This window comes from Bubalus bubalis, chromosome 16, assembly GCF_019923935.1.
Source record: "Bubalus bubalis isolate 160015118507 breed Murrah chromosome 16, NDDB_SH_1, whole genome shotgun sequence".
Lineage (NCBI taxonomy): Eukaryota > Metazoa > Chordata > Mammalia > Artiodactyla > Bovidae > Bubalus > Bubalus bubalis.
The window spans coordinates 22,000,226-22,024,308 of NC_059172.1; the positions used below are offsets into that span (position 1 = coordinate 22,000,226).

The 24,083-nt window shown below is 42.8% G+C and overlaps 1 protein-coding gene across 4 annotated transcripts in view; it reads left to right on the top strand.

The window, feature by feature from the left end:
• Positions 1-23,490, top strand: part of LOC102401999 — a 200,399-nt gene extending 176,909 nt beyond the window's left edge. For all 4 annotated transcript variants that reach the window (XM_025266280.3, XM_025266279.3, XM_025266281.3 and 1 more), the window contains one exon: positions 23,051-23,490. In XM_025266280.3, coding sequence (XP_025122065.2) covers positions 23,051-23,435 — 385 coding nt within the window. In that variant the 3' untranslated portion in view covers positions 23,436-23,490. The remainder of the gene's footprint in view (positions 1-23,050) is intronic.
• Positions 23,491-24,083: the final 593 nt, after the last annotated feature.

Sequence of the window (24,083 nt, forward strand, 5' to 3'; positions counted from 1 at the left end):
AGTGTTCTTGCCTGGAGAATCCCAGGGACGGGGGAGCCTGGTGGGCTGTAGTCCATGGGGTCGCTAAGAGTCGGACACGACTGAGCGACTTCACTTTCATGCACTGGAGAAGGAAATGGCAACCCACTCCAGTGCTCTCGCCTGGAGAATCCCAGGGACGGGGGAGCCTGGTAGGCTGCAGTCCATGGGGTCGCTGAGAGTCGGACACGACTGCGCGACTTCACTTTCACGCACTGGAGAAGGAAATGGCAACCCACTCCAGTGTTCTTGCCTGGAGACTCCCAGGGACGGGGGAGCCTGGTGGGCTGCCGTCTATGGGGTCGCACAGAGTCGGACACGACTGAAGCGACTTAGCAGCAGCAGCAGCGCTGCAGTATCAGAAGAGATTGAAAAGACAGTCATAAGACAGACTATAAGGGCTGTATAGTCCATTCATGGAAATTTGTTCTTGACATTATCATTTGGGGGCTTTTAAACAAGGGACTAAAGTGATTTGATTACTTTTTTAAAACATCATTTTGGGCTTCCCTGATGGCTCAGATGAGAATCTGAGCTGAAAGAATCTACCTGTAATGTAGAAGACCTGGGTTTGATCCCTGGGTCAGGAAGATCCCCAGGAGAAGGGAATGGCTACCCACTTGGTGGGCAGGCCCCTTCCTTCCACGTTGTTCTGGTGAGGCCACCAATTCAGCATCACACCAGCCTGGGGAGTGATCATATCCCTTTACCTGGCCTCACTGATGAACCAGAGAAGCGCAAATGGCTGAAGGTGGACCAGTGAGAATTTGTATTCGGGTGTTGGCAGGCTAGAGCTCTTTCCCTTTGGGGTGAGTGTTAAGCTGAGGTGATGTGGCCTTGACTTGTTTCAATCATGCCTCCTGCCTGCTGCAGGAGAAAGTGTCTGCAGGAGCAAAGAGAAGCAGAGTCAGAGCGAAAGTGTGACAGAGCTAATTTATAATTGGCTCAGTCCTTAGTGCCCTGGGGGCTTCCCTTGTGGCTCAGATGGTAAAGCATCTGCCTGCAACGGGGAGACCCTGGTTTGATCCCTGGGTTGGGAAGATCCCTTGGAGAAGGGAATGGCAACCCACTCCAGTATTCTTTCCTGGAGAATTCCATGGACAGAAGAGCCTGGCGGGCTGTAGTCCATGGGGTCACAGAGAGTCGGACACGACTGAGAGACTAACACTTAATGTCCTGAGGCCACAGTTAAACTTCCCAATGACACAAGCCAATAAGTTCCCCTTTTCTACTTAAGCCATCAAGCTGACTTTTCATCTCTTGCTGCTGGAAGAACCTTGAGGAAACAGGGACTCAGTGTCCCCTTGTCAGGGGCTTGGGTGAGGCATGATTTAGGTCCTAGCAATGACCTCTCCCAGCCAGGGTCATTAGACCGTTGGAGGTGCTGCCACAGAAGATGCTGTTTTCTCTGGCTCAAGTTCTGCCAGAAAGTAGACATGAGTTCTAAGGCCCACTCACACGCTCTTACTTCCTTACCTCCCAAGCTGCAACGTCAGCACAAATGCGCTGTACCTTACAACCCCTTAGCACTACTCCCAGCCATGGCCCGGCACCTCCTATTAATCTTTGACTGCATACCACTTAAAAAGCACGCTCCATTTCCTATCACAAAACTATTTAATTGGATTATAGATGCTTGCACTCACAATTTCTTCATCAGTACAAACCACTGCTGATGAGGGGAAATGTGCTTACTGTTGCAGCCTGACACTGGAGAGCCTTATTCCTCATCTTTGTGTCCAAATATTTGCTCTCGTCACATTTAAAATCTGTACCCATGCATGTGGCCCCATCATAGCCACTCTTCCTTTCCCGTAGGCCTGCCTGGCCTTCACCTGGATATCGACTCATCTGGAATTTCTCCATGCCTCCTCTAGGTCATTTCCAAACTGATCCTCACAACTTCCCTGTGTTCTTCTGAGGGCTTCCCATGTGGCTCTCGTGGTAAAGAACCTGTCTGCCAGTGCAGGAGATATAAGAGATGCAGGTTTGATTCCTGGGTCGGGAAGATCCCCTGAAGAGGGAATGGCGATCCACTCCAGTACTCTTGCCTGGAGAATCCCATGGACAGAGAAGCCTGGCAGACTACAGTCCAGAGGGTCTCAAAGTGTTGAACATGACTGAAGTGACTTAGCACATGTGCATATGTTCTTCTGAACCAAATGAAGTGAAGTGAAGTCACTCAGTCATGTCCAACTCTTTGCTACCCCATGGACTGTAACCTACCAGGCTCCTCCATCCATGGAATTTTCCAGGCAAGAGTACTAGAGTGGGTTGCCATTTCCTTCTCCAGGAGATCTTCCTGACCCAGGGATCGAACCTAGGTCTCCTGAGTTGCAGGCAGATGCTTTACCATCTGAGCCACCAGGGAAGCCCTCTGAACCAAATACGTGGCTTTTAATGAAGCAGTCTCCAGGCGTAGGCTGTGGAGTCAAATGGACTTATGTCTGGATTTCAGTGCTGTCCATCACTAGTTATGTGACTCTGGACAAACCTGGGTTTTCTCGTCTGTGAAATGGAGATGCGCTGGGGGCCCCAGACAGACCTGAGAGAAGGTGCAGGTGTGGCTGCTTTGTGATACACGGCAACAGTTCCCTCCTCCTGGATCTGGTTACATCTACTGTTTCTCATCAGGACTGGGAGCCTTGTAAACAGTGTGCTGGTAAATGTTTTAAGTTCATTATAAACTGTACTGATAAAAAAAGATGCTAGCCACACAATTTACAAATTGCAATAAAATATACAGTCCTCTTTATGGTAAATTCCATAGAGTCAGTTGGTTCTCACAGAATGTTTTCATCGTTCTTTAGCTGGATTCTTCTATCCTTAGCTAACCTTTAGTTGCATTGATAAGTATAGTTTCTGGCATGAATGTTGGTTGATATTTTTGTTCATGTTAACGAGTAAGAAGTATGTTGTGAGCTGAGAGAGAAAATAGTTTTTGAATACTGCAAGAATATTTCTTCAGTTTTTGCACGATTCACACTACAGACATTATGCACTTAAAAATTTTATCTGTATTATTAACATGATCTTAAGTCTTTAGTCTAGCCCAGGGATCAACAAACCACACCCCTTGGGCTAAATCTGGCTTGCTGCCTATGTTTGCAAATATAGTTTATAGCAGCACTGCCATGCCCTTTCATTTAGGTATTGTCCATGATGCCAAGAACTGATTCATTGGAAAAGACCCTGATGCTGGAGAAGATTGAAGGTGGGAGGAGAAGGGGATGACAGAAGATGAGATGGTTGGATGACATCACTGACATAATGGACATGAGTAAGCTCCAGGAGTTGGTGATGGACAGGAAAGCCTGGCATGCTGTAGTCCATGGGGTTGCAAAGAGTCGGACATGACTGAGCGATTGAACTGAACTGATGGCTACTTTCAGGATGCAAGAGTGGAGTTGAGTGGTTGTGACAGGGACCAGAAGGCCCATAAAGCCTAAAAGGTCCACCCAGCTGACTACCTTCCCTGTCATGACAATCAATAAAACAATAGATCAATGAGTAAATCAAAACAATAAAGTTCTTTGCTGATTTCCATGGTGTAGGTACTCTCACTGTGGCCAATATGTTCAAGTAATAGCTTGGTGTTACTAAAGACAGAGCTAGGAAGAGATGTGAAGCATCCCATTATATAGCAGCCTCACAGTACAGTGACCATAGTTATAAGTAGTCTCAAGGGCATAGATAATAGTAATTGAGTAATTGAGTTCTGAGTATTTATTACTTTAATAGGAGAGGAAGAGAACAGCCCCTTGAAAGAGAATTCTCCCTGAGAAGAAAGTGTCAGACTCAGTCCCAGAGCCTGAGAAGCAAAGGAGAGAAGTGGGAGTGGTCTTCAGGCAGTGTTACTTTAGTCCATTCCAGTCCAATCCAACTACTCTGGCAGAAGGTGCATTTCCAACTGGCGCCAACTTCAACCTGAGAGAAAGGCCCCAGAAGGAGTTTCAGTGGGATGACCCTGGCATATCTGGAAACAGCGAGTGCTGAGCAGATATGGGCGGCCCACTGAGGGTATCTGCCACGGCCCCTTACATGCAGGCTTTGCCCTCTGCTGACTTCTCTGCTTACACTCAACGTGCTCCATGTGCCATCTCATATGCTTTGTGACTTCGGCACCAGGAATTCCCAAATTCCTATCCCCAACTGCACTCCCCTTCAGAACTCTATCTCCCACTGTCCACTGAGCTTTTCCACCTCCAGGTTCCATTGGCATCTTGAAGGAAACCCTTTGGAAGCTAAACTCATCACCCTATTGATACCACTCCACCCCAAACCAGACATTGCTTTTATAGTCTCATTCATGGTGGATGACATCGCCATATTTTCATTCTCCGAAGCTAGAAATTTCAGCATCATCTTTCTGCAGTAGCCGTATGATTAGTCTTCCTGCCATCAAATTTTCCTGCTCCAACATATCCTATGTTTAGCTGCCAGTACTATTTTCATACAATCTGTTTACATCAGTTTCCTGTAAAAAAAAAAAAAAAAAAGTCTATTATTTGTTGTAAAAGATGTATTTTGAAGTATCAGTCTTGCTTTTATTGATTCTTGTAATTTACCCTGATGCTCACAAAAGTGGCCCTGTAGCAGCCATATTATCTCTAAGACTATTCCCACCCCCACCATAAGTTAGACAAATTGCATTAATCAGATGCTCTTAGAGATTTTGAATTTGGCACCAAAAAGTTCTTGAATAGAAAAAGTATAACCTAAGCTGAGGGTGGCAATATTTCTCTTCCCATACTGATTGGAAAGACAGAAAACTGCTCTGCAGAGAAAGAAGGAACATGTGATGGACATGTTTTGACTGCCCAGTATCTTCTTGGGAAATCTTCCTTCTTTCATTCTACATATTCAAGTGGAACTTTTGCCAAAAGACTCTGCTCCCCTCACTACAGTGATTGGTTCAAGGTTGGACACATGACCCTGGCTTAGCTAATCAGAGTACTCTACTCCCTGGCTACAGTGATTGATACAGGAATGGTTCTGTGATGCAACACCAGGCCAGTCAGTCATCCCCTGAAGTTCAGCTGGAACTTTCAGGGAAGAAGCTCTTTTTTGACTGTGGTCCTTAGTTCAATGGGCTTTCCTGGTGGTTCAGTGGTGAAGAACCCATTTGCAATGCAGGAGATGCAGGAAACACAGGTTGGATCCCTGAGTCAGGAAGATCCCCTGGAGAAGGGCGTGGTAACCCAATGGTAACCGTGGTAACCCATGGTATTCTTCCCTGGAAAAATAACATGGATGGAGAAGTCTAGCGAGCTATAGTCCATGAGATTGCAAAGAGCTGGACACAACACGAGCACATGCTTAGTTCTATAGGTGATTTAAGATGAGAGTGGCCTTTTTCACCTCCACTAAACTTTCTTAAAAATGAAGCTAACACAGAAAAAAGTGGAGCAAAATAGAGAATGGCAGAATTTCAGTGGTGTCCCTTGACTCCTGAATCTCACAGTGCCTGAAGTTCTATTTACTCCTAGGTTTCCGACTTAAAAAAAAAAATTGTTAACATATACATAAGAAAAAAAGGTAAGCACTTTTAAGTGTGTGGCCCCGTGGCATTAAGTGTCTACACTGTTGCCCAACTGTCAGCACCGTCCATCTCCAGAGCTTTTTAATCTTCCCAAACTGAAACTATTAAAACAGTTACTCCTTATTTCTCTTTCCAGCCCCTGATTATTACCATTCTATTTTCTGTCTCTACTAATTGACAACTCTAGGCACCTTGTGTAATATTTTTCATTTGTGAGTAGCTTATTTGACATAGCAAAATGTCTTCAAGCTGGTAAGAGCTGGTTCATTGAATAGATAAAATTAATAAACCTTTTAGCTAGACTTATCAGTAAAAAAGAGGACTCAAATAAAACCAGAAATGAAAGAGGAGTTATTACAATTGATACTACAGAAATACTATATGAACAGTTATATGCCAACAAATTAGACCGCCTAGAAGATATGGATAAATTTCAAGAAACATACACTCTACCAAGACTGAATCAGGAAAAAAATAGAAAAGTAATCTATAGATTCAGTGCAATCCTTATCAAAATTTCCAGTGGCATTTTCCTAGAAATATTACAAACAACCCTAAAATTTGTATGAACTGCTGCTGCTGCTGCTGCTAAGTCGCTTCAGTTGTGTCCGACTCTGTGCGACCCCACAGATGGCAGTCCACCAGGCTCCCCCATCCCTGGGATTCTCCAGGCAAGAACACTGGAGTGGGCTGCCATTTCTTCTCCAATGCAAGAAAGTGAAAAGTCAAAGTGAAAGTGAAAAGTGAAAGTGAAGTCGCTCAGTCATGTCCGACTCAGCGCAGAAGACTCTAAATAGCCAAAGAAACCTTGAGAAAGAGCAACAAAGCTGGAGACATCAAACTTTTTTATTTCAAACTCTATTACGAAGCTGTAGTAATCTTTAAAATAGTATGATTCTGGCAGTGAAACAGAATAGAGCCCAGAAATAAAGCCATGCATATATGATCAATTCATTTGTGACAGAAGAGTCAAGAATATACAATGGGGGAAAAAAAAAAAGAATATACAATGGGGAAAGGACAGTTTCTTCAGTAAATAGTGTAAGGAAAATTGGACAGCCACATTTGAAAGGATGAAACAGGATCACAATCTTATACTAAACAAACAAAAATCAACTCAAAAGAGATTAAGGGCTTGAACATAAGATCTGAAACCATAAAACTCCTTAAAGAAAACTTAAGTGATAAGTTCCTTGAAATAGGTCTTTGCGATGATTTTTAAAATATGACACCAAAAGTAAAATCAACAAAAGCAAAAATTAATAAATGAGATGACATCAAACTAAAAAGCTTCTGCACAGCAAGGAAACCATCAACAAAATGAAAAATCAGCCGACTGAATGGGAGAAAATATTTGCAAATCATGTACCTGGTAAGGAGTTATATAATATCCAAGATATATAAAGAACTCATATAACTCAGTAGAAAGAAAATCTGATTATAAAATGGACATAGGATCTGAATAGACAATTTTCCAAAGAGGATATGCAGATGACCAACAGGTACATGAAAAGGTGCTCAACATCATTAATCATCAGGGAAATGCAAATCAAAACCACAATGTGATATCACCTCAGACCTGTTAGAACAGCCATTATCAAAAAGGTAAGAAATAACAAGTGTTGGTTAGGATGTGGAGAAAAAGGAACCCTTGTGCCTTGTTGGTGGGAATGTAAATTGGTGTAGCCACTTTGGAAAATAGTACAGAGACCCCTCAAAAAATTAAAAATATAACTACCATATGACTCAGCAATTCCACATCCAGGTATCTATCTGAAAACAGAAACACTAGTTTGAAAAAATATAATATGTGCATCCCATGTTCATTGCAGCACTATTTACAATAGCCAAGACATGGAAACAAACGAAGTGTCTGTCAATGGATGAATAAAGAGGTTGTGAGATATATATTCTATACATTCAGCCATAAAAAAAGAGGGAAATCTTGCCGCTTGTGACAACAGGGATGAACCTCGAGGGCATTTTGCTAAGATAAATGAATCAAACAGAGAAATGCAAGTCCTATATGATTTCTCCTATATGTGAATCCAAACGAACAGCAACAAAAAGCCCAAGCTCTCTTAGATACAGTTAACAGATTGGTGGTTGCCAGAGGCAGGAGGTAGGGGTGTGGTGGGGGCACGGGTGTGCGAGAAGTGCATGAAAGGGATAAAAGGTTAAAAAAAAAGTTTCATATATGTTGTAACGTGCCTAGACTTCTCATTTTAAAGAGTAAAAAAGTTCCCTTTTTGGCTTGAACTGCTTTATTTTTGTCACTTGTGACCAAAAGAATCCTGGCTAATATAGATTTAGAGAAAAAAAAAAAGAAAGCCAAAAGGTAGAAGAGAGTTCCTCCAGCTTTCCTGTTCTCAGTTCCAGCCCTTTCCTGGGCCTGACTGCTTGAAGTCTTTGAGGGCTCTACAGACAGAGAAACAGCGCTTGCAGTCTCCCTCTCTCTCTTTCTCAATCTCTCTCTCATTTCTTGAACAAATTCATTTCTTCTAATATGAAAGAGTTGTGACCAGCACAGTTCCTCATTCCCTCTAACATGGAGTAAAACACTTCCATCTTCAGGTCTTCTCCCCTCCAGATGAATCCTATTCTTAATCCTCACTGAACTCTGGCCATTTACCCAACAATCCAGCTTTCTCCTGCCTCTCTGTTTCATACCATCCTCTGCCTAGAAAGTCCCTTTTTTCCTAAGCAGAAAACTCCTACATAGCCTTCAAAGCCTTCCTCAAGTGTTACCTCCTTCCTGTAGGCTTCTCTTTTTTGCCATTCTCCCAAGCGTGGACACTGTATTGCAACTGTTTACAGATTTCTTATTCCTAAGGCTAAGAGCTCTAAGAGTGCATGGGTTGTCTTTGTTTCTTTATAATCTAGGGTCTAGAACAGTTGCTGAAGATGACTTTTGTTGAATAAATGAACATAATTGCTTCATAAGCCTCAGTTCTTGATATCCAAATAATTAATGCACTGCAGGCTTTAAAAATTATTTACCATCTAATTAGATTAAATATGTTCCCTGAAAGCTTTTTAAAATTATTATTTTCATTATTAGTAAAAATTCAGAGTGAATCCTCAACCCAGTACAGACAGATGTAGCAAACATTTCCAAGAGTGGAAACCCAGAGTAATGATTCTCAACCATATTTGGTCAGATGTGGAATAGCATTCTCCATGGCTTAACTTGTCCTTTGCAGTATGTACTCTTTTTAAGTATATGCAATGCAGGTTACATGCTAATTATGTTGGATTTTTCTTTAATCTTTATACTTCTGGGTGAACTCAAGAAATAAAGGGTCATGACATCATGTAAAAATTCACCTTTTTTGCTGTCGGGCATTGTCTCTTCCTTTTCCCAGTTCCCTGCATCAACCTCCCACTGATGTATTTGAAAGACATTTGAGCTGAATAGTCCAGCTAAATGATGCATTTTGTTAATATGGCACCTTTTCCATAGAGGGCTTTAAACTTGGATATTTTTATTATTGTGAAACATATAAAACCTTCTCACAGCCCCCTGTGGTCTACCATAACTTCTGAAAGAATAGAGGCTCTTTTGTCATTTGAAAAGTGCCATGTCTTTGATTTTTTTCACCCAGCAGTCTTAAAGTTCATAAGTACAGACTTTTTTCTCCAGATTTCTTTGTGTATCTAACTCTTTTTCTGCAAAAGTAGCTTTTCTTTTGATTTAGATAGTGTAGCCTACTCATTTTGGACAATTTGGAAAATTCAGAAAAGGATGAGAAGAAAAGAGTCCTTGTTAATAATTCCACCATCCTATAATCAGAGACTGATTTTGTTTAGATATTAGCATATTTGCTATTGCTAAGATATTGGCATATTTCTTTTCATTGTATTTTTTCAAACAGCTTTAACAAAATAAGCTGCACATATTTAAAGTGCACAATTTGAGGGGTTTTGGCATATTTGTACACTCATGAAATCCTCACTTCAGTTAAGAAAAGGAACACCACCCAAAGTTCCCTGGTGCTATCTTGGTAATCCCTCCTCCTGGTCCTCCCCACCCCCATCCCCAGGTAACCATTTATTTGCTTTCTTTCACTAGAGATTAGTTTGCATTTTCTAGAAATTTATGTAAGTGGAATCATACAGTATGTACTTTTGTTTTCGTCTGACTTCTTTCACTCAGCATAATTACTCTGAGTTTAGTCCTTGTTGTATGTTCTTTTTGTTAATGAATAGTATTCTATAGTATGAATGTACCACACTTGTGGTCCAACATTTGGGCTTTCAGCTATTACAAATAAAGCTGCTGTGAATATTCATGTATGAGCCTTTGTGTAGAAATGCTTTCATTTCTCTTGGATAATTACCTAAGAACCGAGAAGCTTTGTCATATGGTAGGTGTATTTTTGCCTTTTCTTCAGGAAACTGGCAAAGTATTTTTCCAAGCAGCTGTACATTTTACCATTCCCATCATCAGTATATGAGGACTCCAATCCATCCTCCACATCATTGTCAACACCTGATATAGTGTTTTTAGCCATTCTAGTGGGTGTTCAATGGATAGCTCATTGTGGTTTTAATTATCTTTTCCCTAATGGCTAATGATATTGGACATCTTTTCTTATTCTTATTGCCACTCATGTATCTTCTTTGGTGAAATATCTATTCAAATCTTGCACATTTTTAAATTGTCTTGTGTGTCTTATTATTAACTTGTAAGTGTATTTTATATATTCTAGATCCAAGTCCTTTGTTGGATAGGTTTGTCCAGTGTTTTCTCCCAGTCTGTGGCTTGCCTTTTTGTTTTTATAACAGCGTGTTTCCGTTGCGCTCTGGGCCACCTCCATGCCCAGAGTGCCCACATTGCACTGTAGGTACCATTTGGTGTCTCCCATCAAAATGCAAGCAGCTCAAGAGAAGGCACTGTTGCTTTATCCATTTTTATTTCTTGACATCCAGCATAAATCCTGGCCCAGAGTAGAACCAAGAGTTGTTTGAAGAACTGAACATGATACCAGGAAAGGCTTGACTATTTTTGTAAAGAATTATAGCAGTTTCGTGCAGAAATGGCTGTTGGAAATCAGCCAGGTCAGCATTTCTCTCTCCAGATCCAGAGCCAGCGACTAGAAAAACGTTGCACCCTTGTCTGTGGAATGAGGGGAAGGCAAGGGGGAAAGGTCTGGGGTTAATGTCAGGACTTGGTCTTTAGTCTCAGCATGAATCATCAGTGAGCCCTAGGTCGAGAAGTAGGAGGTAGGAGGAAAGGTTATTAAGGACAGTATCTGAGCATGAGACTAACATCATCTTCATGTCTTTCCACAGATTACTTGTTAAAAGGAAAAATAAATACTATAGAGCAGATGCATAAAGATATAAATGTATCAATACTTACTGCCACTGAACTGTACACTTTAAAAATGTCTAAAATGATAAATTTTGTGTTTACCACAATTTAAAAAATAGACAAAAGGGAAACTATACAATAGAAAAAGTAAGCAATAAATATTTTAATGAAGTGATCAAATTTACATCACCAATAAGGACAAATGGACATCTTGTGGCTCTGGATATGAAGCCTGAGAGGGGCCCACTGACATGTGTATAGTGTTCCAACCCCAATCCAGCCATGAGGGGTCATCATACAGACCCACATAATGGGTCATACTATACAATAACTAGCTTGGATTCATCAGAAAAACATCAATGTCATAAAAGATAAAGACAGACCGAAGGACTGTTCCAGATTAAAAGATGATTGAAAAGCTATGACCACTAAATATAACGCATGATCTGGGATTAGATCTTGCACCAGGAAAAAGAAGTTTCTTCTTTTAAAAACATTATTTATTTATTTGGCTACATTGGGTCTTATTCGCTACATGTGGGATCTTTTCTGCCTCGGGTGGGATCTTTCTTTGTGGTTCATGAACTCTCTAGTTGTGGCACAAGGGCTCAGTTGCTCTATAGCACGTGGGGTCTTAGTGTCCCCACTGGGGATCAAACCTGCGTCTTCTGCATTGCAAGGCAGATTCTTAATCCCTGGACCACCATAGAAGTTCCTCTTCTTTTTTTAAAAAAGTAAAACACCTATTGAAACAATTGGTAAACTTGGAATATAAACTGTAGATTACTAGAAGGATTAGACCATTGTTAAATTTCCTGAATTTGATAATTGTTCTGTAGTTATAGAAGAGACTATCCTTGTGTTTAGGAAACACACATTGAAATATTTAGGGAAGTGGAATGACGTATACAACCTACTCTCAGGTAATTTAGAAGTAATAAATGTTAATGCTAAAGCCCTTGTGACAAAATGTTAAGAATGGACGACTCTGTGCAATAGTTATGCAGGAGTCTTGTACTGTTTTTGCAAACTTTTCTATAAGTTAAAAAGCACTTCAAAACAAGTTTTTAATTGCTTTGGGGTTGATTTACTAAATGTTACAGCCATATAAGGGCATACTTAGCAGTCATTAAAAATACATTTATTGGCATAGAAACAAGTTCATAATATATAATTGACTGAGGCAGGCAAATTGCAGTATGATCTGTTTTATTCAGAACAAAACAAAAATCTCCTTTTCTGAAAAAGAGTCTGAAAAGATGTGTACCAAAATGTTAGTTCTGGGGATCTCTGAGTTGTGGAATAACTCAGCAATAACTCTCTGAGGGCTTTCCATCTAGAGAAAACAAAAGTTGGAGAAGACTTAGAATGGAAGATAAGGAATTTTTCTTTTCTTAATTCCAGAGTGTGATGTAGAAAGTTGAAAGAACTTTGAGCTTTGGCTGCAGAAAGAGATTACTGAAGAATGCATGTACCCAGCTCAGAGGATTCCCAATCAGTCCATGCACTTGGGTGCCCATAACTTATTGGAAGAAGTTGGATTTTAGGGACCTCATGGAATGCATAAACACCTTTCTTAACTTCTGTTCTCCTTTTTTCCCAGTGGGCCCAGGAACTATCACCATATCCCTGGTCTGCTTAATTTTGAGGACCTGGAAGATCTAATAGTCACTTTTCAAAGATGCTGTCTTTGAACTCTCTCACTCAGACGACAACTCTAACAAAGACAAAAAGCACAGCAGGAGTAGTATCGTTAGTGTGTGGAGTCAAAGTTGACCCTAATCTACTTTCTCTCGGCCTTCGCTCATGGTTGACTCTGCTTCTGGACCTCTAACCAAATTATCTGATCATCATCTATCACGTTTACCCTTTGAGACTGTGTTTTCCTGTGAATTGAGCATCATGTCACAGTCTTCTAATTTTTATTCAAAATGTTTTAATGAATTTGTTTCACATCCTTCATTTCTGAGTCTTGAATTCTTCATCGGATCCTTTAGTGTTGTTTCCGAGCACGGCTTTGAGGACTTTTGCTTGTTAGAGATTGTGCCTCTTGAGATATGTTGGACTTTCTTGTCATCTTGACACTGATTTACCAGAATGAACTTCTTGGGAGAACACGGTTGCGAAGAAATTGTTCTGCTCTAACAGCAGATGATTTTCATTAGTTTTGCTGACTTTGGGGACCCAGTGCATGCACTTTGAAAACGGCAATGATCTGCAGGCAGCTGGGTCTGGGCATTTTCCTAATGTGAGCTACTGCCAACTCATTATATCAGCCTTTCATATTCAGAGAAGGCAACCCAGTTTATTTAGATATATTTCATTTTTTAAAAAAATATTGCCAAATGGTAAAGGCTTGTTTATTTATTCAATCTCACATCTTCCTTGACTTTAAAAGTCTAAGAAATCTTTCTTGTTACTTATTATATCATTTGTCCTTTTTAAAAATCATTTGTCCTTTGAAGCCAAAGCGTGCTTAAAAGCAACATGAAACTAACCAAAGGAAAACTCAGTATTCTTCAGGTCATGGTTATTCAAACTGTGAGGCTGTCAGAAAATATTTCTTCCTATTTTTATCTTAACTGCCTCCCTCTCCCTTTCAGGAGCAAAATAGCTGAAAAGTTTGCAAATACATTCATTTGTCTATGTAGTCATTTCCCCTTGGGTTTGGAATAATATTCCTCAATGACTTGAAAAACCTAAAAAACCTAGACCTAAAACTATACTCAGAGAGTGAGACAAGACCACAGTATCGCCATGCCAAGCAACAGTTAACCGAGGCAGAAATCAACCTGGGGAGGGTGGTGGCGTTATAGTGAGGAACCTGAGGTCTCGTCATAGTCTCAAAGTTATCAGAATGGTGGAGACCCCTGTTTCTGCTGTCAGTGCTCTTAGTGTGAGCAGTAACCTTTGTGAGAGGTGGAAGCCAGACAGCCAGGGAGGCCCAGCAGTGGGTCCTTTGAGCCCCATCTTGAATATATCTTGAATATCTTTGGAGCCACAAGCCCAGTACTGCCCCCAATCCCAGCTCTCAGTTGTCTCCTGTACCTCTACCTCACTTTTGCCTTCCCCGTCCATTCCCTAAAGGGTTAATCTTGGAATGCTAACATGATCATGACTCTCCCTCCTCTTTAAACCTCAACAGTGGCTTCCCATTCTGTTAGGCTAAAATCCGATCTGTACAGGATCAGGCCCAGTCTTTCTCTCATACCTCACCCACTTCCATTCTCCCCTCCTGTCCTGTGGTCCAGCCACAGGACCTCATTGGCCTTCCTTCAGTTCCTCAGGAGCTCTGCACTCCCATCTGCCTCCACCTGGTTCAGGCTCCCTTGTTACAGCATCTCATACAGCCATGTCCATCTCCTGCAGAGCACTTCCCCTCAGCTTATATTTTTTATGGCCTTTCTTTAACTGTAAGCTCTGCCAGGGAAGAGGACCCGATGCTGCTGTATCACCAGCACCAAACCCAGTGATGTGGTTAGGTCAGTAGGACTTAAGATGAAGTCAAGGTTGGTTTACCATTTTCTGCTGAGAAGGATTCAGTTCATTTCAGTTCAGTCGCTCAGTTGTGTCCAACTCTTTGCGACCCCATGAACTGCAGCACGCCAGGCCTCCCTGTCTGTCACCAACTCCTGGAGTCCACCCAAACCCATGTCCATTGAGTTGGTGATGCCATCCAACCATCTCATCTTCAGTCGTCCCCTTCTCCTCCTGCCCTCAATCTTTCCCAGCATCAGGGTCTTTTCAAATGAGTCAACTCTTCACATTAGGTGGCCAAAGTATTGGAGTTTTAGCTTCAACATCAGTCCTTCCAATAACACCCAGGACTGAACTCCTTTAGGATGGACTGGTTGTATCTCCTTGCAGTCCAAGGGACTCTCAAGTCTTCTCCAAAACCACAGTTCAAAAGCATCCATTCTTCGGCACTCAGCTTTCTTTATAGTCCAGCTCTCACATCCATACATGACCACTGGAAAAACCATAGCCTTGACTAGACAGAACTTTGTTGGCAAAGTAATGTCTCTGCTTTTTAATATGCTATCTAGGTTGGTCATAACTTTCCTTCCAAGGAGTAAGCGTCTTTTAATTTCATGGCTGCAGTCACCATTTGGAGTGATTTTGGAGCCCAGAAAAATAAAGTCAGCCACTGTTTCCACTGTTTCCCCATCTATTTCCCATGAAGTGGTGGGACCAGATGCCATGATCTTAGTTTTCTGAATGTTGAGCTTTAAGCCAACTTTTTCACTCTCCTCTTTCACTTTCATCAAGAGGCTCTTTAGTTCTTCTTCACTTTCTGCCATGAGGGTGGTGTCATCTGCATATCTCAGGTTATCGATATTTCTTCCGGCAATCTTGATTCCAGCTTGTGCTTCTTCCAGTCCAGCATGTCTCATAATGTACTCTGGATATAAGTTAAATAAGCGGGGTAACAATATACAGCCTTGACCTACTCATTTTCCTATTTGGAACCAGTCTGTTGTTCCATGTCCAGTTCTAACTGTTGCTTCTTGGCCTGCATACAGGTTTCTCAAGAGGCAGGTCAGGTGGTCAGATATTCCCATCTCTTTCAGAATTTTTCACAGTTTATTGTGATCCACACAGTCAAAGGCTGTGGCATAGTCAATAAAGCAGAAGTAGATGTTTTTCTGGAACTCTCTTGCTTTTTCGATGATCCAGCAGATGATGGCAATTTGATCTCTGGTTCCTCTGCCTTTTCTAAAACCAGCTTGAACATCTGAAAGTTCATGGTTCACGTATTGCTGAAGCCTGGCTTGGAGAATTTTAAGCATTACTTTACTAGCGTGAGAAAGATTAGCTCCACAAATTGGTATGATTGCATCATTACTACAAAGGGACTAAACAGCTTCCATTTACCTCTTGAGTAAATTCTTGTTTGTTACGACATTGCAGCAATCATTAAATTCTGTAAGTTTTCTATGCAAAGTAAACTGGCTCAAACTTACTTGGTTCAGTTGCTGAACCCGTCCTACCTCCCCTTCAAAGCATTTCTCAGCCTTTTCTGGAAGTTCCTAAAGTGCAATAGTTGCCATGTCTCATCCATCCTGTCCTTGCCCTCTTGCTCTGCTCGCCTGATTCTCCCCTCCACTGCTCTTAAACCCACTTGAAGAAATAATACACTGGCCCTTTTGATAGTTCTCCTGTGAGAACACCATGTCCACACCCAGGTTGGCTGCCAGGGTTTTGATACAAGGGGTCTTCTCTAAATAAAGGAAACATTTGACCCAGTCAGATGTAAATTTCCACCCCTAGAGGCCAAAATTGTTTAAAAAGTTTAAAAAATAAACAAAAATAACAACAAAAATCTTTAAGTTGCAGTAATCAGCCAAGACATATATGCATTGCCTTATATAATTGTCACAAAAAATCCTGTGTTACTGTCTTCATTTTAGAAATGAGAAAAATTGAGCCTCTGGGATGTTGAGTGACTCTTTGAAGTCACACAGCAGCGGAGCTGTAATTCAAACTCAGGTTTAATAACTTGAGCTCTTAACCAGTATTTTACACTGCAGGCCAAGGTCAATAGAAATGGATGACATAGGGACTTGCATACAATTAATTTCAATTAGCCCCTGTAGACCAAAATTATTCTGTAAAGGCAATATCCAAAGAGGCTTGACTGAAGATAAATTATTTATATAAAGACATTCAGAGTATATTCCTAAGTGTGAGTTTCATCATCTTAATCTTTTAGCTCTATACGTGTTCACATTTAAGGTATTTTCTCCCCAGGTCTACATTTCTAAATATGTGTTTCTCCTTGTAACCACATAACCTCCTGACACCACCCAAGCTGGGGCCTCTCTGTGCAGATTCCCTTGGCCTGAGTCTCTCTTCAGCAGCTCACGTGACGCTCCCTCAGATCTTGGTACAGTCATGGGGTCACGCTGCCCAGCTTGTGCTTATTCTTAGTTTCAGGGAGTGTGGGGATGGACTTCCTGCCAGAATCCTGCCTTGACATGCCAGGTAACTGACCACAAGCCATGGCCCATCCTATGCTATTTATAGCAAGTGACAAAAAATAGCCTCACCTCTCTGAAAGGTGTTATTTGTGCCATATGCCCACTGGCCTCCTACCATCTGACAGGCATTTCTCTCCAGACCTCAGGAGGTGACAAGACTGTGTGGTCACACAGACCCAGAAGCACCATGTCCCTCAAGTGTGCAGAGCTCCTGCCCCGGAGGCAACCAGGGGAGGCGAGGCACCAAGGCAGGGCCTCAGCACTAGGGTCAAGGCAGAACATAGGAGCAGACTCAAGGAAGGAGACAGGAGCTTGGGGAGGAGGAGTACGAGACGACCAAGCCCAGCTGGTGGAGTTGGGTGCAGTGTCAGGGTGAGATCATGGACACAGTTGATCTGATTCTGAGCCACAAATGCCCCAGAGACACGCTGGTCTCCAAGCCTGGGCTGGGGCTGTGTCTGGGGCTGAGGAGGTTAATGGAAAGGGCTGGAGTGACCACAGAATGTAGACAGACCCTGTCCCTTTCTAGCTGCGTGCAGATGAGCAACTTACTTCATCTCTCTGGGCAGTTTCCTTATCTGAGAGGGTAGCCCTAGAGGAACAACTCCACGCTAGGTGTGCATCAGAATCACCTGGGACTTTGTTAGAATCGGGATGCCCTGTATATTGATTCAGGAGGTCTGAGAGGACGCTGGGGATCTGGATGTTGTGCAGGTTCCCCAGGAGATTCTGAGCCCCACACTAGTGTTGGGGAGCCCCTGTACCAAGTGAGTCCCAAGGGGTCTTCCAAGTCAAACATCCCTTTATGCTCAAGTTTACTTTATAAAGCAAGTATAAGAAAGCATAGAAGATGGGCATTCACCTCACTCAGTTATTAGGCAGCGTCACAATCACTTTATCAGTTGTTTGTTGTATCCCAAGAAATATCTATTGAGAGCTTATTCAAAGACAGTTTTTTTGTGTGTCAGGCTGAATCTGGGCTTGATTTCAGTGCCCCCCTGCCCCCACTCCCCACCCCCACCCATCCCCCACATCCTCTTCTAGGCCCTCCCTCTCGCCTGATTTAGTCTCTCCCATGGATCACAAACCAGGAACCAGAAAGACAAATCCATACAGTACACACATGAATTTTACTTAGTCTGCCCAGTGTTAAAAAAACAAAATTCAACTGAGTAAATTTGAAGATCGAATTGGCTTTATTCACCCCATCTAGTTAAATAGAAAGAGGCTCTGAGGAGTTGTATAAAATGAAAGATGTTTATAGGAAAAGGAGAATGGGTCAAGAAGCTATCAGCCGAAGAAGAAAGGATTGTTTCTGGCCACAGTGTCTTCTTTTGGGGGCAGGGAGCAGTGGGGGTCTTTATCATGCAGATAAACCTCACTCCGGTAGATTGGACTTTTCAGATTGACTGTTTCAAAGGTCACATTTCTAGGAGGGATTGAAATTGCAGTGAGTCTTGGTTTGCTGTCTGAAGGAGCCATGACTCCATTTGAGGCTGAGTATTTCTTTGCGTGAGGTCAGACTGGGCATTTGCTTTCCAGCTCACCACAGGCCCGCCACAATGAGTGTGTTATGCCAGTGGCGTCCACTCTTCACCCTCCCTGCCTAGACCCTGATGTTAGATCTGAGCTCAACTCCTGTCTGCAGCCCAAACCTCTTTCTGAGCATCAGACCCATAGATTCAGATGCCTCCTGGATATATAATCCATGGAAGGCCTCATGTGTCGTGCAGGGCTAAATAAATTGTAGCTAGGGCTTCCTTGGTGGCTCATCTGCCTGCAATGTGGGAGACCTGGATTCAATCCCTGGGTTGGGAAGATCCCCTGGAGAAGGGAATGGCTACCCACCCCAGTATTTTTGCCTGGAAAATCCCATGGACAGAGGAACCTGGCAGGCTACAGTCTATGCGTTTGCAAAGATTTGGACACGACTGAGCAACTTCTACTCACTCACTCAGAGGTATTGTTATCCCTATTGTGCATATCATCTTAGGATCTCACAGCCATCTCAGCTCAACCTGTTCAAAGCACTAAGTCACCTAGACTGGGAGCAACTCTGGGCTCTTCTCTCTCCTTCATTTCAATTTATCATCACACCTTATGCAAAATCTCTCTTGATTCCATCTAGTTTTCTCCATCTCTGCTGTCATCATCCTAGTCCCAGGCACCATCATTCTTTGCCAGAACTGTGTAGTTATCTAATTATTCTTCTGCACACATCACTGTTTCCATCTAATCCATTGTTCAATTTGAAGCCACAGTTTTACTAAATCAATCTGATCTTGCCTCTCCCTGCCTGCCTCTTGAGAGGAGTCCTTTGGACAGCAAGGAGATCAAATCAATCAATCCTAAAAGAAATCAACCCTGAATATTCATTGAAAGGACTGATGAAGCTGAAGCTCCAATCCTTTGGCCACCTGATTCGAAGAGCTGACTCATTGGAAAAGACCCTGATGCTGGGAAAGATTGAAGGCAGGAGAAGGGGATGGATGATAGAGGATGAGATGGTTGGATGGCATCACTAACTCAATGCACATGAGTTTGAGCAAACTCAGGGAGATAGTTGAGGACAAGGAAGCCTGGCTTGCTGCAGTTCATGGCGTCACAAAGAGTCAGACTTGACTGAGCAAATGAAAAACTCCCTGCCTTCAGTGGCTTCCCAGTGCCCCAGGATAAAATCCAAATTCCTTACCAAGACCCTCCACCGTCTGCCTCCTGCCTACTCCCCAGCTGCCTCTGGCAGTCTGTGTTGCAGCCATCTGGGACTTGTGTTGTCTCTGGGACGTGCCCCCAGAGGTCTCTGGCCTCTGGGCTATCACATAGGCCATTCTTCTTTCTGGAAAGCTGTTCCCCCAACTGTTCACTTGAAAAGTTTGTACATTTTCTCCTTAGCTTACTGGCTTAGCTGTCACTTTCTCAGAGGGTCTTCCCTGATGCCAAGCAAGGAGCCAGCCCCCCTGCTACGAGCTCCCAGAGCCCCTGTGCTTCCCCTGCCTAGTGCTCGTCACCCTGAGTTCTGAACGTACCCCCTTCCAGACCATGGCCATGTGAAGGCATGGACTGTCGCCTGCTAACTGTTCATGGCTTTCTCTTCCGTGCTTGGAACACAGAAGTGCACAGTAACTGTTTTCTGAGGAAAGGAAGAAAGGGAGAGAAGAAGAAAGTGGAAGGGGAACCAGAAAGGAGCAACAAGCACCTTCTGGCCAAACGGAGGACAAGAATGGACACGTCCTGCCCCACCACTGCCCTGAAGTTGAGAGCTCCTGAGGACAGGAATCCTCTCTTATTCAGTGTTGTAGCCTCAGCATCTAACAAAGAGCAAGTGAACTGTGGAGGCTGTGGAATGAATGAATTTACTATGAGTCCCTGACCTAGACTGTAAACAACGGTATAACCAGCCAGAAAACCACTGGTTTTGTAATAAGCCTCAAGAAACAGTTTGACTTTTTAATGTTCATGTGTATAAACTCTGATAAAGATTAAAACCTAAAAAAGATGGAACAGTGGAAAAATTCTTACTGAGTACCCTATGGTCATTGATACTCAGTCGTGTCCAACTCTTTGCAGCCCCATAAACTGCAGCCCACCAGGCTTCTCTGGCCATAGAATTTTCCAGGCAAGAATACTGGAGTGGGTTGCCATGCCCTCTTCCAAGGGATCTTCTGGACCCACAGATCAAACCCATGTCTCCTCTGTCTACTGCATTGGCAGGTGGATTCTTTACCAGTGAAGCAACTGGGAAGCCCAAATACCCTATGTTCACCACCAGTCAAATTAAATTGGTTATGAACTTACAAACAGGAAGTCTGTTATCCAAATGTAATGAAGCCATCACTCAACTCTTAAAGAAAATATCATTCTTAAAGTCAAAGGAACACGTAAAGAAAATGCAATTCATTCACGGGACTAAAATGTAGATTTTGGCTTCACCTACTTTATCTACTAAGCCAGAATGAAGGACCAATGTGTGCTTTGGCTCTCCAGAGCCTGAACTTTGGGCCTGGACCACCACTTAACTGTACAAACACATGCCTTTGAGAAATTGATCCAGCTTCCCTGCTCTACTTTCTTTCCTATACAATGGGGAAATGAGATCTACCTTGCAGGATGGTTTTGAAGATCAATAACAAAATGTAAAACACTCAGTGCGGCCCTGGTGACCAGGTGCTCATCAGTTTCATTGTTTGAAAGTACTCCTGCATTTTAATTATTTAAAGGTTTGGTGGCCTGGCTCAGAGTTGCAGGGAGCTCAGGAAATGCTGTACTCCCAGTGGGAGGAGGCACTATTTCTTTGCTGTCAGTGCCTTACAAGAATGAGGGAAAGGTTGCAGGGAACTAGGAAAGCAATTGCAGGAAAGAAGCAGGGGAAATAAAAATGGGAGAATTTGGTTCTCACTGGACCTGTCACCCTGAAGAGCTGGGCTTTCTTCTCCTCTTCCCTTTTCCTTCTCTCTTGTTCAGGAGGGAGGCTCCTCAGGCAGTGCAGCCAGGGGCAGGATCCCAGTGGGAAGAAGAAGGAGCCTTACTTCTCCCGCCTGCTTGTCTCTCCAATGCTTCTTTGGAGAAATGAAATTCATATTCAGACATTTGAACAAAATAGCACTTTTTAAAAAAATTATTTCAAAGGCAAATCATGTTCATTCTGGAAAATTTATACAAACCAAAAGAAGAAAAAAATTATCCAAAATTCCACTGCTAGATCACTAGTGAAACTATTTGGGAGTCTATCCTTTCAGAGTTTTTTTCTAGGCAATAAGGACATAAGCCAGTATGTTGCTATAAAAACAAATGGGATCGAATGCTACATACTGTTCTGTAATATGATCTTTTTCACTAACGACTTTCCATGTCAATAAACGAATGTATCTAATGTCGTGATGGGTGACACCAGTGGATGCTCGGGTGGCTGGCCCCTGGCACCTGCGGCGCCCTCCCTGGAAGGAGACACGTAGCTTGCTTCTGTGAAACATGTGAGCGGAAGTGAGCAGCTTTGTAGGCAAACCTTTATGCAATCCGTAATTGTTTTCTTACAGATAATTCTCACATTCAGTCTTAATTTTCTAAAAAAAAAAAAAAAAAAAAGACGATATGATTAATCTGTTTAAATCATAAGTAGACTTCTATGGAGAAGAAGGAAGAGACTATAACTAAGCATGATGCTATTTATTTCTGACTTTGTTCAACCTCTACATTTATCTCAGTAGTGCTCAGTCTGGAGAAGGCAATGGCACCCCACTCCAGTACTCTTGCCTGGAAAATCCCATGGATGGAGGAGCCTGGAAGGCTGCAGTCCATGGGGTCGCTAAGAGTCAGACACGACTGAGCGACTTCACTTTCACTTTTCACTTTCATGCATTGGAGAAGGAAATGGCAACCCAGTGTTCTTGCCTGGAGAATCCCAGGGACAGGGGAGCCTGGTGGGCTGCCATCTATGGGGTCGCACAGAGTCGGGCACAACTGAAGCGACTTAGCAGCAGCAGCAGCAGCAGCAGTGCTCAGTCGCTCAGTTGTGTCTGATTGTTTGTGACTCTATGGACTGTCACCCTCCAGGCTCCTCTGTCCATGGGATTTTTAAGGCAAGAATACTGGAGTGGGCTGCCATTTCCTACTCCAGGGGATCTTCCCGACTCAGGAATTGAACCCCTGTGTCTCCTGCATTGTCAAGCAGATTCTTTACCCAGTGAGACATCTTTTATCTCAAATATAGCCTTATTTCTAGTCAACAAACTTAAGAAACAAGACACAGTCACTGTCCTTAAAGAGATTACAAGTTCATAGCAGATGTAAGAGACACAGTAATTCTCTCATTTGCACAAAAATACCTGATTTTTTACCAGGAGAAGTGAAGACAAGATGGACACAATATTAATAATAATAGCCAGTGTTTAATGAGAACTTACTATATCTGTGAACTGTTAGCATCTTACATGTTATACTGTATTAGATGACTTATGATTTAATTCTCAGTCAGCCTATGAAGTAGGTACCAGTGTTGTGAACATTACATTATTGTGGGAACTGGGGTACAGAGAAGTTAAGTAACTTGCCTAAGGTACCCAGCTAGTGAGGGGCAGAGCTGGGATTTGATTCTAGGCCCACTGAAGCTGGGTCCCACTAGGCTGAAACTCAGTGGTTGGGCTGGGAGACAGCACTGTGGTGACCCAGAGTAAGCACTGTAATATAATTTCCCAGGTACTGCGGTCTGAAAACGGGCTTGCTGACGGCCCCCATGGTGGGCTTCATGGTGACCAATCAGTGCACCTTCCACACACCGGTCAGCTTTCCTCAGATCCCTGTGGCCGCATTGGCCGTGGAGAAAGTGGGGCGCTCCAGCGTGCACTACCGCCTTGCTCTGTTCCCTCCTAAGCCCACCAAGGAGACGCCTTCTGTCAGCCACTGGGACCTCAGCGATGGCTTCTTCTTCGGCCACCCCACGCTGGCTCACTTTGCCTCTTTGGCCTGCACCACAGGGTCTTCAGTCCATGTCTTTGTCAATCCAGCCACCAGCAAGCCGCTGGGCCTTCCTGAAGACTTCCGGAGGGGCCTCCTGCGGCTGATGAGCCCGGCTCCAGGGTGAACGTCTGTATGGGAGTCACACCTGCCAGAAAATAAAGTGTAGATGATCCTCGTAACAGTTTCTTCTGTTTAATTGAACTACATTTGATTTATTTATGTTTGGTTTCAGGTGTACAGCAGAATGATTCAGTTTTATATATATATATATAAATATATATGTATGTATGTGCTTCATATTATTTTCCATTATAGGTTATTACAAGATGTTGAATATAATTCCCTGTACTATACAGTAAATCTCGTTGCTTATCTTTTTGGGGCATGGGGAGGGCTGTGCCATGCAGCTTGTAGGAGGGATCTTAGTTCCCCGACCAGGGACTGAACCCAGGCCGGGTCAGGGCAGTGAAAGCCCGGAGTCCTAACCACTACACCACTAGGGGACATCCCATGTTGCCTATCTAGTTAATCCTCAATAGTTTGTATCTGTTATTCTTATACTCCTAATTTATCCCTCTCTATGCCTTTTCTTCTTTTGTAACTAAAAGTTTGTTTTCTCTGTCTGTGAGTCTGTTTCTATTGTGTATATTTGTATTATTTTTTAGACTCCAGTTATAAGTGATATCATATAATATTTGTCTTTGTCTTGCTTGGCTATGTTCTCTATGTCCATCCATGTTGCTGCAAATGGAGATATTTCCTTCTCTAGATG